This window comes from Ursus americanus, chromosome X (assembly GCF_024610735.1).
Source record: "Ursus americanus isolate L20-20 chromosome X, mUrsAme1.1.p, whole genome shotgun sequence".
Classification (NCBI taxonomy): domain Eukaryota; kingdom Metazoa; phylum Chordata; class Mammalia; order Carnivora; family Ursidae; genus Ursus; species Ursus americanus.
In genome coordinates, this window is record NC_142164.1 from 32821408 (window position 1) to 32835311 (window position 13904).

The following is a 13904-nucleotide window of genomic DNA, read 5'->3' on the forward strand; positions in this document are numbered from 1 at the left end:
GAAGCAGGATTTAGCTGCTCTGGTTGACGCAAAGGTGGATGTTCTCGGTTCTCACCACCCTCCTCAAGTCCTGCGAGGCCCCTGCTCAGTTCCCACAGAAACTCAAGTTTGCAACTGTGAAAATTACTTATATAATCCACACCCTCGTGAGCAGATGGGCCTAAGATCCAGAGGAGGAAAGGAATTTGCCTAGCACCATCCAACTCAGAAGAGGAATAGCTGGGACCAGAAAGCACATATACAACTGGGCAATATATTTTCCTTAGGTTCTAGAGAGAGGTAAGGATACCACAGTAGATGTAAAGTGTTGGCAGGAGGGTCAATACACTAAGTAGGTTGTTTTGATTCAGCTATTTTGATGTCTATTTTGGCCATAAGAACAAAGAAACAATCTTTCAAGCTTAAATAAACCATTAACAAGCAGCCTGCCCAACAAAATATCTTTTTTCCACTGTACGTCCCCTTTCCCAAGCCTTCTCTCATCCCAGACCCTAGTTGTATCAAATGGCTGGTCCAAATGGAAATAGGAGGTGGTAGGCTCTCATATTTTAGAGGCAGTTTCATAGTTTATTAATTTTGTTCTGAACTTTTCAAAGTAAGATCAAATACTGTATGCACTCAGTGACAAATCAAGGCACGCTGAAGAACTTGTGATGGAAAGCAAGTCTCTCTTCCCATTCCCACTCCTTAGAAGCAATTTATTTTCAGTTTCTATTTGTATTTCCCGAAAGGAGCCAAGGTCAGTTTTAAACTACCTTGGATCACTAAGTTCATTCTGTGCTGGAATATAAGGGCTTACAAGCAACAGTCGCCAGCTATATTTACCATAGCGTTCTTTCTGTTTATATCTCTTTTTGGTCTCCCAAGATTGAGATCCTTGAGGCTAAAGCTATGGTCCTCTGTAAGACCCCAAAAAGAGCCCCATCTTAATCTTCGAGAAGCAACTCTTGAATTAGGCCCCAGACTATCTTATTCTTCGATTCTGAGGACTTAGCACGTAATAGGTACTCAATAGTACGTCACAGTAGGTACTTCAACATTTGTTGAAGATTTAATTCATTAATTAGTTAATCAGCAAAGTTCTTAAGGAACCAGTACAATATCACTTCACTAGATTATGTGCCTCAACTCCAGGATGACAGCAGTGTTGGCGATCACTGGGAGGGACCAAGACAGCCTACTTATATATTATTATTCCTATGGACCTAGGCAACCAACCTGTGAGGAAAGATGTAGAAACCTGTGCATGGAAGAAAGTCCTGACCCTGACCTTGGTTCAATCCAGAAATCAATCAGCAAGTAATAGCTGCCATAACAGTGCTCATTTATTGATGTCGATACTCAGGAAATATTATATCTAATACTCACCTGAGTCCTGTTCACAACTCTACGAGATATTATCCCCATCACTGAGGAAGAAACTAGATGCAGAGAGAGAGTGCATTCTGACTAAGGTTATACAGTTAGCATAAAGCGATGGAACGGGAGGGGTTCAAGTCTAGACAGTCTGACTCAGGCGCCTGTGTTCTACATATTTTAAAAGCACATACTCCAGCGTCTTTCACACAGCAGATGCTAAATTTATGTTAATTCTCTTCTGGTCTTGCTGGAAACAGGAAATATTTGGACAGCCATAAGTCAGGGAGGTAAAGGAAAGGAACTCAAACACTTAAACACAGAATCTAATCATATTGAGGGGCCAAAACACCATGAATACTCTTCTTAATCACCTTCCCCACTTCGCACTGCCCTTAGCATCCCCCTCCCCCCTTGGAGGTCATCCAGTTTGATCTTCAAGTCAATGCACTAGAGCTGGCTGCCTTCCCGTCACAGGACTTCATCCAAAACTACACCCACACAAGCCATGCGTCTGCTCCCTCCTCCATCTTATTTAAGGCCATGTTGATGATCCAAACAGAACGGGCAAATTATGTTTGGGGAGAAGACTGTATGCAGTTGGCTAGGGCAGAGCTTGTGGGTCTGCAGAAGTTTTCTAAGGCTCCTGACCCTGACCTTGAATTCTGCTTCCCATCCTCTGAAGACAGAGTCTGTAATAAAGTTGCATTTTGTTGCACTTTATAATCTCCTAAGAGTTTTTGCAGATGTTACCGACTGATCCTCACGAGAACCTTGGGAGCTAGGCCCGGCATTCACTCAGTATTTAAGGCACCCTACCGTGCGCCAGGCATTATGCTAGGCTTCAGCATAAGCATATGAATAAGGTTAACACCTACTCAGCCTTTCAACCTCAATGCGAATGTCACTTTTTCAGGGAGGACTTTGCTTCCTCCCTACTCTTACCATAGCCTGCTTGTATCCATCATAGGACTTTGCACAATTTAGTTTTTAAAAGATTTTTCCTTATTCACTTAGAGGAGAGAGAGAGAGAGAGAGAGAGCAGAGGGAGGCTCAGAGGGGGAGGGAGGGAAAGAATCTCAAGTAGACTGCGCTGAACATGGAGCCCCACAAGGGACTCGATCTCAAGACCTGAGTCAAAATCAGGAGCTGAACGCTTAACCGACTGAGTCACCCAGGCGCCCCTCACAATTTAATTTTAGAGTTATTTGTTTATTGGCTCCTTTCCCCACCTGCTCTGTAAGCTTCAAGAGGGTTGAGAATTTGTCCCATTCCCCACGGAATCCCCACACATAGCACAGTGGGGGTAGAGTTCACAGCTGGGAAAGAGACACAGACAAGTGCACACATCACCATAATAAACTCGTGCCCATGCCTTCGAAAAAGGCTGTTTAGCGTAGGGGCCCAACTACAGGAGGGACAGAAAAAGCTTCCCCGATGGGGCTACACTTGAGCTGAACATTGAAAGAAACGAAGATGGGAAAATACTTCCCCCAAGAGAAAGCAACATAGACAGTAGCTTAGAGGCATAAAACAGCATGCCACATTCTAGAAACTGCGCCTATGCTCTTTCCATATTGCTATTTAATCATAGGGAGCCCCCGAGGGATTTAATTTTTTTTATTTTTAATTTTTTTAAAGATTTTATGTATTGATTTGAGAGAAAGCGCGAGCAGGGGGAGGGGCAGAGGGAGAAGAAGACTCCCCACTGAGCAGGGAGCCTGATGCAGGACGCATGACCCCGAGATCATGACCCGAGCTGAAGGCAGACACTTAACTGACTGAACCACCCAGGCGCCCCCACCCCTTGAGGGATTTAAATAGGGAAGTAATAAAATCTGTTCGGTCCACTGAAGAGATCTTCCTAGGCACAATGTAGAGGATGGATTGGAAGGGGCCAGAGTGGAGACGGAGAGACCAGCTAAGAGACTACAATGAATGTAAGGCCACTGCTTCTCAGGTTTTGACGGACATACGGGTCACCTGACGATCTTGTTAACACGCAGCTTCTGTTTGAGTAGGTCTGGAGCCGAGCCTGAGTTTCTGCCTGTCTAACATGCTGTTGCTTGGCCACTTTCCAATTGATTCTTAAGGAGGGTTAAGGTCGCTCCAAGATAACATACCTAGTTAGGAACTAAAGCTAGGACTAGAATCCAAACCTGCCAATTTCTTGTCCCCCTTATTTGGCCACCGAAAGGAAGTGACACAATACAGCTACACAGCATTAGGGCTCCAACTAAAATCAAACAATTGCAAGTAAGATAAAAAAAAAAATTTAGTTCACATTTGCTCCATCTTAAATTTACCCACCTTAACTATTTCTTCAACTATTTGCCCCTGCCACGGTTTCTCTAGCATACGGTGGCATGACATATACCAAAAAATGATGTATTTAACTGTATTAGGCTAAAATACAACAGCGTTTTACAGCATTTGGTCAAGAGTATTATGATATTGAGGAGTTCTGCTACAGAGTCACTGGGCACTTCAATCCCGAGTTTGATTGAGGGAAGACTTTACAAGGGGTGGGAGTGGGATTTGGCCTGGATCTCACAGGGTGGGAAGGATCTAGACAGGATGAAAGGAATGAGAGAGTCAGTTGCATAGGGAGGACAGTGGGAATAAGATCCAGAAGCAGGAAACTACATAATGTGAATTGCATGTTTGAAATACATTATGTGAATTATATGGTAAGCCTCTGCTCGCTCTTCCAAAAAAAAAAAAAAAAAATCAGTTATCACAGAAAAAGGAAAACCACAAGGGGCTTTTCTGCACCAGCTGTTTAGGAGAGAAGAATTCCTGCTGCCATTTGGGGAAGTAAGAGGTAGAGGTAGTGTTGGAGGGTATGACATATGGTGACCTCAAAGAGATGAATGTCGTATCCATATATTCATCGAATGGGCATGTGTTTAATGCCTATCCCACCCCTGGGGAAGGGAGAAGTCTCTCTAGCTATTCTATTCAGACCCTGACCACTGTCCCCTCCCCATGCCCAGGAAACAGCCACAGAGGCACTGGCTCCATGTTTAACCATTTGAGGAACTGCCGGACTGTTTTCTAAAGCATTTGCACCATTTTACAATCCCACCAGCGAAGTATGAGGACTCACATTTCTCCACATTCTCATCAACACCTGTCTTTTTTTTTTTTTTTTTTTTTTTTTTTAGTAGGCTCCTTGACCCTAAGATCAAGACCTGAGCATAGACCAAGAGCCGGATGCTGGATGCTTAACCGACTGAGCCACCCAGGCGCCCCCTGTGTCTTTTTGATTACACCCATCCTAGTGGGTGTGAAGTGCTATCTCATTGTGGTTTGAGTTTGCATTTCCCAGCTGGCTAATGATGTGGCACATCTTCACGTGCTGATTTCCAGCTGGCTCTTGAAAGCTGATTGCAGGCATTTTTTTCCAACCCTGGTAACACAGAGTTCCCATATGACCCAGCAATTCTACTCCTAGGTACATACCTAAGAACACTGGAAACATGTACACACACACACGTTATACAGGAATGTTCATGGTAGCATTATTCATCATAACCAAAAAGTGGAAACCACTCAAAGATCCACCAACTGATGAATGGACAAACAAAATGTGGTGTGTGATGTGTATTATTCAGCAGTAAGAAGGAATGAAGTACTGAGATATGCTACAAGACGGATTAATCTTGAAAACATGATGCTAGGTGAGAGAAGGCAGACACAAAGGTCCCATGATTCTGTTTCTATGAAATACCCGGAATAGGCAAATCCACAGAAGCAGAAAGCAGACTGGTGGTTGTCAGAGGCTGGGGGGGGTGCACGGAGGGGGAAGGAACTGCTTAAAGGCCGTGGGGTTTAATTTTGGAGTGACGGACATGTTTTAGCACTGGATGTATGGCACTGAGTTGTTCACTTTAAAACAGCTCATTCTAGGGGCGCCTGGGTGGCTCAGTCCTTAGTGTCAGGCTCAGGTCGTGATTCCGGGGTGATGAGATCGAGCCCCGCATTGGGCTCTGCATTGGGTGTGGAGCCTGCTTCAGATTCTCTCTCTCCCTCTGCCCCTCCCCCTGCCCCGCACTGGCACATGCACACCTGTGCTCTCTCTCTAAAAACAAATAAAAATAAAATAAAGTGGTTAAATCTATATTAATTTCACCTCAAGGAAGAAAACAAGAAGGCATTTGGAGCTGGCTCTAGCTCACCACTGCCTGAAAGCTTTGCTGCTCCCAAGTCAGGAAGATACCACGGCTCACACCTTCTGACAACCTCCTGTCACCACCAGGGCCATGACTAGCAACTTGAATGGGAAGGGGGTGAACCCTGAAGGGTAAACCCTGAAATCTAGTAGTATTTCAAATGTATTCTTCTATCACCTTTCTGTCTACCTTCCCACTCACATTTATGATTACCTTGCTTCTCACAACGATTTTCTCCGTGGGGAGATTGAGAGCTAGGAATAACCTAGCCAAGATCACACACAGCTAGGAAGTGCCAGAGATGGGATTTAAACTTTGGTCTACCACAGCCTCTCTCTTCTAGTCAAATGGCAGCTGAGGTAGCCCTGGCAGTGGTACGTAGCCACGTTCCTTGGGTACCCCCGTCCATGGGGAGACCTCAGCAGGGAGTACGCCTGCTTGCCAACGACTTCAGTCCCATTCCAGAACGGGTGGCCTTAGGCCTTCTGAGGAACTGTGGGGCTGTAGGGCTGCTGAGCCATAAAGAATGACAGAGCCAGGGGGCGCCTGGGCGGCACAGTCGGCTCAGCTTCGGACTTTGGTTTCGGTTTGGGTCGTGATCTCAGGGTGGTGGGAACCGCATCGGGCTCCACGCTGGGCGCATAGTCTGCTTGAGATTCTCTGTCTCTCTCCCTGCCCCTCCTGCTTGTGCTCTCTCTTCCTCTCTCTCTAAAATAAATAGATAAATCTTAAAAAAAAAAAAAAAAGATAAGGCCAGGACCACGGGGCTTCTTCTGATCTGAGGCTTCCTTTGGCGTCTTTTTCAGAAAATTCAAAGAGGAATTTAAATATTTCAGGTTTTGTAGGGAGCCGAGGTGTGTATGGCTTCCTGCACCTAAAAGTCCACCTTCTCTAAAGACCTCACTGGATGAAGAAACTGAAGCTTCTAGGAGAGAAGTGACTTGTCTAAGATCATATAACTGGTTCAGTCAAGAACTAAGACTAGGGGTGCCTGGGTGGCTTAGCGATTACTCATCTGCCTTCAGCCCAGGTCATGGTCTCAGATCCCTGGGATCGAGTCCTGCATCGGGCTCCCCACTCAGTGGGGAATCTGCTTCTCCCTCTGCCCCTGGCCCTGCTTGTGTTCTCTCACTCTCGCTCTGCTCCCTCTCAAATAAATACAATCTTCAAAAAAAAAAAAGAAAAAAGAAAAAAAGAACCAAGACTAGATAAGGAATTAACTGGAAGAAGTTTGTCCTCATCCTCAACCTCGCCATTTCCCACCCTTCCTTTTCTTGTATTCCTTGCTCAGTTCTCGAATCTGGATGTGCTTTAATAAGAGAATATCTAGTAGTACACTTATCCAAGCCAAGGTACAATAAGATATATTCTTTTTTTAAAAACTCTTTTTATTATAGGGGCGCCTGAGTGGCTCAGCCGGTTAAGCGTCCCACTCTTGATTTCAACCCAGGTCAGGATCTCAGGGTTGTGAGATGGAGCCCCATGTTGGGTTCTGCACTCAGTGCAGTCTGTTTGGGATTCTCTCTCTCCCTTTGCCTCCCCCCATGCATGTGCACTCTTTCTAAATAAATAAAAGTAAAATCTTTAAAAAACCTTCTTATTATAGAATATTCATGCATATTACTTATTCACATATTACATATAATTATATCTTCCTTATTTGTTTATTTATTACTAGAATATGTTAAAGCAAGTCCTAGCTGGCAAGGCATATATTCTTCAAGAAAAGCAAAGCACAAAGCCACGCTGGGCTGCAGGTAGAAGACCTAGGCCTTGCTTAGCTCTTAGCTCGGCCACTAACTGGCTACACGACCATGGGAAAGTTGCACGAGCCCTTAGTCTCAGACTTCCTTCCCTAAGAAAGAAAACAAAACCCAGATTTCGTGACTTTATAGCATGCACATTCTGCGACTATTTGAATTCCTCTTGGAATACCCGACTTTAAAAGAAGACAAATGTTAATGTACCTCAGTTATGTGGCAAAGGAAAGTGATTTGGGGGAGCAGTAGTTAGAGCCGTGGGGATGGGGGGGTGAGTTAATGGTTCAGAGGTCTTCAAGATAGATACTCTTTGAAGGCAGCTGTTCTTGACTATCACCCCTGCCAAGTGTGGCTCTGGGAAGTGCAAAAGTATGCCACCACTCCTCTCTACCAGTGGACTTTCAGGATTCGGTGTTTAAATAGCCTCAAGATTGTGTCTGCCTCCTTGTCAGGACCAGCCCAGGGCATCGGGAGGGTGGCAGGCGTGGTGCCGACCAGGAGTTCAGGACTGGAGGGGGCCACAGAGCCCCCCACTCAGGGTGACCGGGCTGTGTCTTAATAGCAGCTTATAGAGTTCATCAAAGCAGCACCTTCCTGAATTGTCGGTGTGCACATTTTCCGAAGTTATTTTTTCTAAAGATTTTATCTATTTATTTAAGAGAGAGTGTGCCCCTGCAAGCAGGGGGAGGGACAGAGGGAGAGGGAGAAACAGACTCTCCCACTGAGCAGGGAGCTGGAAGTGGGGCTCGGGGCTCGATCCCAGGGCCCAGAGAATGACCTGAGCCCAAGGCAGCGCTTAACCGACTGAGCCACCCAGGTGCCCCTGAAATTATTTTAATGAGGATATTGCAAACAAAATGAAAGTGAGGGAAATTTTATTATTTTTCCATTCGTGCATTGGCAAATAAGTAATGCTCACTCACATGTCAGTTTAGCCAAATATTTTGGGGGTAGTGGGAGGGGAGCTTGAGGAAATTAGCCTTTAGAGAACAGATTGTACCTGCACATTTTGTGTCATTAACTGTAACTTAAATCTGCTGGGTGTGACCACGTGTTTCTGAACGTTCAAAAGGCCAGTTGAGGGGCGCCTGGGTGCTCAGCCGTTAAGCGTCTGCCTGCAGCTCAGGTCATGATCCCAGGGTGCAGGGATCCAGCCGCATTGGACTTCCTGCTCAGCGGGGATGCTGCTTCTCCCTCTCACACTCCCTCTGCTTGTGTTTCCTCTCTTGCTGTGTCTCTGTCAAATAAATACACTTAAAAAAAAAAAAAAAAGGCCAGTTGATCCGAGTCCGGGCTCTAGTTCTGCAGATGGTGCCACCAGGGAAACAGGGTCCTGGGCATGTGGGGTCTGTACTGCCGCTCACAACTGCATGTGCGTCTAGTTATTTCTAAACAAAATGTTTCATCGGAAAATAGATAAAGAGCCTGAAGATCATCCGTCTGAATTAAGCTAGGAAACTGCTGTAAGACTGTTTTTTAGCTTCAAACAAACGTCCGTTTTCTGAAGTATCCAAACACTCCACAACTTGTTTAACCAGAAAGTATCTTTCTTCTTCCCTCCTCCTTCCCTCCTCACCCCTTCCTTTCCCTTTCCTGCCTCCTTCCTTTTTGTTCTTTTATTGGGGGGGTTGCAGGTTAGTGGAAGGTTCTAGTTTAGAAGTTGAATGCTGCCATCTGCTGGCTGAGGGACGTCTCAGCCGGAGCATGGAAATCTTTCTTCCCAGCCCACAGCAAACAAAAAACCCCACGTGACTAAAGACACCAGATGCACAGTCCAAAAAGCAACTTAAATACTTTAATGGCTTAGTATTTCACTCACAAATGGATTTATTTTTTTCTGTTATAAGTAAAATGTTATTATTTCAGAAAACGTGTGAAGTCTGGGAAAGTAGGTGTGGGAAACACCGATTTCCTATAGTTTCAAAAATCTAACACATGATGGTACCTTTTTTCTTATCTTTGTTTAAGGCTTTTTTTTTTTTTTTTGGCAACACTTCAAATTTCAGTCAACAAGTATTGATTAGCCCTAGACACTTTGTTATGCACTGGCGATTAAAATAGTGAAGACAAACAAATCAAGGACTTCCCTGCCATCTTGTGTTCACGTTCAAGGGCAGGGGCAACAATCACCAAATGAAGATAGCATCAAACGTTATAGACCAACAAATGCTGTAAAGAAAGGGGCACCTGGGTGGCTTGGTCCATTAAGCGTCTGCCTTCAGCTCAGGACCTGAGCCCAGGGTCCTGGGATCAGCAGTGGGCTCCCTGCTCCCTACTTCTCCCTCTGCCTCTGCCCCTCCCACCGGGCTTGTGCTCTCTCTGACAAAAACAATAAATCTTTTAAAAAATGCTGCTGGGGCGCCTGGGTGGCACGGGGGTTCAGCGGTTAAGCTTCTGCCTTCGGCTCAGGGTGTGATCCCAGCGTTCTGGGATCGAGCCCCACATCAGGCTCCTCCGCTAGGAGCCTGCTTCTTCCTCTCCCACTCCCCCTGCTTGTGTTCCCTCTCTCGCTGGCTGTCTCTATCTCTGTGGAATAAATACACAAAATCTTTTTTAAAAATGCTGTAAAGAAAAAGAAAGCATGATAACGGGACAGAGTGATTGCAGTACTCTTTTAGGTAGGGTGGTCATGGACAGTGTCTGAGGTGGTAGAAGTGATATTTGTCTTTGTTTTTTGTTTTGTTTTTTTTACAAACCCTTGTGTTGAGGGCTGACTTACAATCCATCGCAGCAAGGGAGCTGCTCTGCTCCATACAAAACCCCTGACCCAGAAGCAGGCTGTCTTCGAATGCTTTGGCCCCAGGCTCCCCACGAAAGAGCGTGCATGGTGTGACAGGTGACAGGAGAGGGACGGCAGAGAAGTGATATTTATGGCTTTTTTTTTAAAGATTTTATTTATTTATTTGACAGAGACAGCAAGAGAGGAAACACAAGCAAGGGGAGTGGGAGAGGGAGAAGCAGGCTTCCCGCCAAGCAGGGAGCCGGATCCCAGGACCCTGGGATCATGACCTGGGCCAAAGGCAGACTCTTAATGGCTGAGCCACCCAGGCACCCCAGAAGTGATATTTGAGCAGAACCCTGAATGATCAGAGAGAGGAAGCCGTGCGAATGTCTGGAGGAAAAGTCTTCTAGAGGGAAAGCGTCCTAGGCTGATGGAAAGGCAGGTGCAAAGGCTCTGAGGCAGGAGTGCCCTACTGCGTTAGAGGCATAACAAGGAAGTTAGCATGGCTGGAAAGGTATGTGGGAGAAGAAAATTGGAAGGAAAGAAGAGAAGAGAGCAAAGCCAGGGATCAAATCACAAAGGGACCAAATCACATACCAACTTTGCAGTGTTTTCCTGCATGTAACATAGCAGAGCTGCAGCTTGAAGGACCAGGCAGGATCCACAGTCAGCCAAGGAGCGAAGGAACGTCCCCAGAGAGAGGTGTGCTCGAAGCAAAGGCGTGCATGTGGAGTATGGGCTCCGGGACTTGAGAGATTTGGGTTCAAATGCCAGCTCTGCCATGTCGAGTTCCATGACCACCCCCGCCCCGACCAATAAATAGAGTGGGATCCGCTGGTACATCCCGGGCCCTAGCTCTAGGAAACCTAAGATCAGAGGACAGCTGCTTGAGACGACTGCACATGCAGACAAGCAGAGGGTCCTCCAACACCCACGCTCGTCCCCTGGGGACAGTATTAGCGCCAACACGGAGAGGAGAGGAGAGGAGAGGAGAGGAGAGGAGAGGAGAGGAGAGGAGAGGAGAGGGGAGAGGAGAGGAGAGGAGAGGAGAGGAGAGGAGAGGAGAGGAGAGGAGAGAGTGCAGGTTCCTGATGTAGGGAAAAAGTAATAAGCAGAGAGGTTGAAACAGAAGACAGGGAGGCGGGGTAAGCCCTACAATTTCTACCTGGCCTTGGGTGGGACTTCTAGTTACCACTGAGTAGCCGGATAGCGTACCGTCTCACACCGTAGCACGCACCACACACACCGCCGGGGCCCACAGCTGGAGTTGCAGGTTCCGTAGGTCTGGGGTGAGCCTGGAGTTTGCAACGTCCCAAGTGATGCTGATGATGCTGGTTTGAGGCCCTCACTTCAAAAATTAATGCTATATGGGGCACCCGGGTGGCTCAGTGGGTTAAGCATCTGCCTGCAGCTCAAGTCATGATCCCAGGGTCCTGGGAGTGAGCCCCGCATTGTGCTCCCTGCTCAGCTGGGGAGCCTGCTTCTCCCTCTCTGTCTGCCTGCTGCTCCCCCTGCTTGTGTTCTCCGCCCCCCTTCTCTCGAATAAATAAATAAATAAATAATCTTTTAAAAAAATTACTGCTATGATTGGTGCTAAATGAGGCAAACGTGGAAAATTCTGTCAGCCAAACAGGTTCGTGTACCGACAACCAGCTAGAGTGTTTCTCTCTTGGCGTTGACCAAACTGGTTGTTTCTGCTCCTGTACTTCTAACGCTATTCAAGGTAGAGAGGGAGAGATGTGTGAGTTGTATGGCTGCTGTTTAATATAGAGAAGACACCATGGCTACTGTTTAATATAGAGAAGAGACCATCTGGAGCTTGGAAGATATTACTAGGTTCGTTGACTTACGCTGTTTGTCCTTACCCGATATTGTCCATCAGCAAGCAAGACATTGAAAACAATATATCCCTCCCACATTCTCTGTTGATGAGGGCATGAGAAAATAAGGCTTTCCTATTCTGTACGTATTCTGTACAGCACTGTCTCAATATGTGGAACATTCTACACAAGTACCATCTTATCTAGCAATTCTACTTTCAGAAAATGATCGTATGGAACAAACCGGAGTTGTACTGCAAAGATAGAGCTACACAGATGCTCGTCACAAGTTTAATTTATAAAAATTCAAACTGGATGCAGCCTAAATGTCTGGCAATGGGGAGCTGGGTACATACTGTGGAAAGAAAGCTTTGCTACTGAAGAAATCTTAGTGTCCAGAAAATAAATATGGGGTTAGAGATCACAGGTGTTATGTATATGATTTTGTGGGTTTTTTTGTATTTGTATTTTCAAAATGTCTTCAACGAACATATATTGTTTTTGGGATCTGAAGAAACATTCTTTCCCCAAATCACTTGCTACAAATGACATTCTGAAGCTTCACGCATATTGTCATTCTCTATATTCAGGATTAGGACTTGGTGACAAACAACTGCCACGCATACAGACCTTAGGTCAAACTGGTGATTGCTTTGCTTTTCAACACGATGTTGTTGGTAGGAGAGTCTTTACCACTTGTAGTTTAGTTCAGAAAACAATGGTATGAATGAGCCAGACTGGAATCCAGCTATTCCTACATTTCTATACTGTATTTCGTTTTCCTCACACAAATAAGTATTAAATGTGAGGACAGAGTTTATTAAATTAGACTAAAAGCCACCAGTCTTACATGGAAGTACCCAGTCATTATAAAACAGTATTTTTAGTGTACTGTAACAACGGGCTTAGCTGGACAACAGCTGACCTCTAAATTACACTTTGATAGTCTGTCTGTATCAGGATCATTATTACTTTGGACCCCAAGTATCAATGGAAAGGAAAAAAGTCACGTTTGTATTTAAACTTTATTAACTTAATGTGTTCATGGAAAACGACAATTTGAAATTGTTACAAGTTCATGTCAAAAACAAAAGCATAATTTCCTAGAAAAAAATGAAAAGTCTTGGGTACAAATTTGTCCTTTTAATGAAGAGTGGAATTCAGTCTTAGAGAATAGTTCATCACAAAAGACCCTTATCAATAATTTTGCTCTACCTTTGAAAGAGAATCTACTTAGGATTCATATGTGGGCTCTAGAACTCAAAAAACAAATTAAACCAGGGGGCGCCTGGGTGGCACAGCGGTTAAGCGTCTGCCTCCGGCTCAGGGCGTGATCCCGGCGTTATGGGATCGAGCCCCACATCAGGCTCCTCCGCTATGAGCCTGCTTCTTCCTCTCCCACTCCCCCTGCTTGTGTTCCCTCTCTCGCTGGCTGTCTCTATCTCTGTCAAATAAGTAAATAAAATCCTTAAAAAAAAAACCAAATTAAACCGAAGAAACAAATTCTCTACTGTTGAAAAGACACATTATTCTGAAAACATAGCTGTCTTCCTAACATCTCTCCTTCCAAGTCACCTTTCCTAGTTCATACTCATCTTCCTGTTCTTTTATGCAAACAAGGTAAACATTTTTTTCTTTTCTGTAAACACTTACTTTTGACAGATTATTCACATCAAAGCTTAAGAAAATACATTAAAACAGCAGCAAAAAGTTAAATACTGAAAGAATATATTTATGCTCTACCATTAATTCACTCCAATATCCCTGTTAACAGCAAATCTTTAAGAGGAAAGAGCTTTTTGGTCTTCAGAATTGACAACTGATTCTGGTATTTTCTTCGTTTTCAGCTTAGAGAATCTTTCATTGAGTGAAAGCTTAGTCTGTGAAGGAAAGAAAAGCTGTGACTTTGGTGGGTTAACATTAAAAAAATACTCCTGGAACGTGCTTATTGAAGAAGACAGGGAGAAGACTGGGAGTGACCAGAGAAAGACCATGAGTTTGAAGAGACTGCATAAAGCTGTTCTCTGTGACCGTAAAAGCATAAAGGAGTTTGTCTGATCTACGGTATAGC

At 45.0% G+C, this 13904-nt stretch overlaps 1 protein-coding gene across 1 annotated transcript in view; it reads right to left on the reverse strand.

The window, feature by feature from the left end:
• Nucleotides 1–13676: 13676 nt before the first annotated feature.
• LUZP4 (leucine zipper protein 4) overlaps nt 13677–13904 on the reverse strand; it is a 34120-nt gene continuing 33892 nt past the window's right edge. The window contains exon 7 of the mRNA XM_087860065.1: nt 13677–13713. Coding sequence (XP_087716191.1) covers nt 13677–13713 — 37 coding nt within the window. The remainder of the gene's footprint in view (nt 13714–13904) is intronic.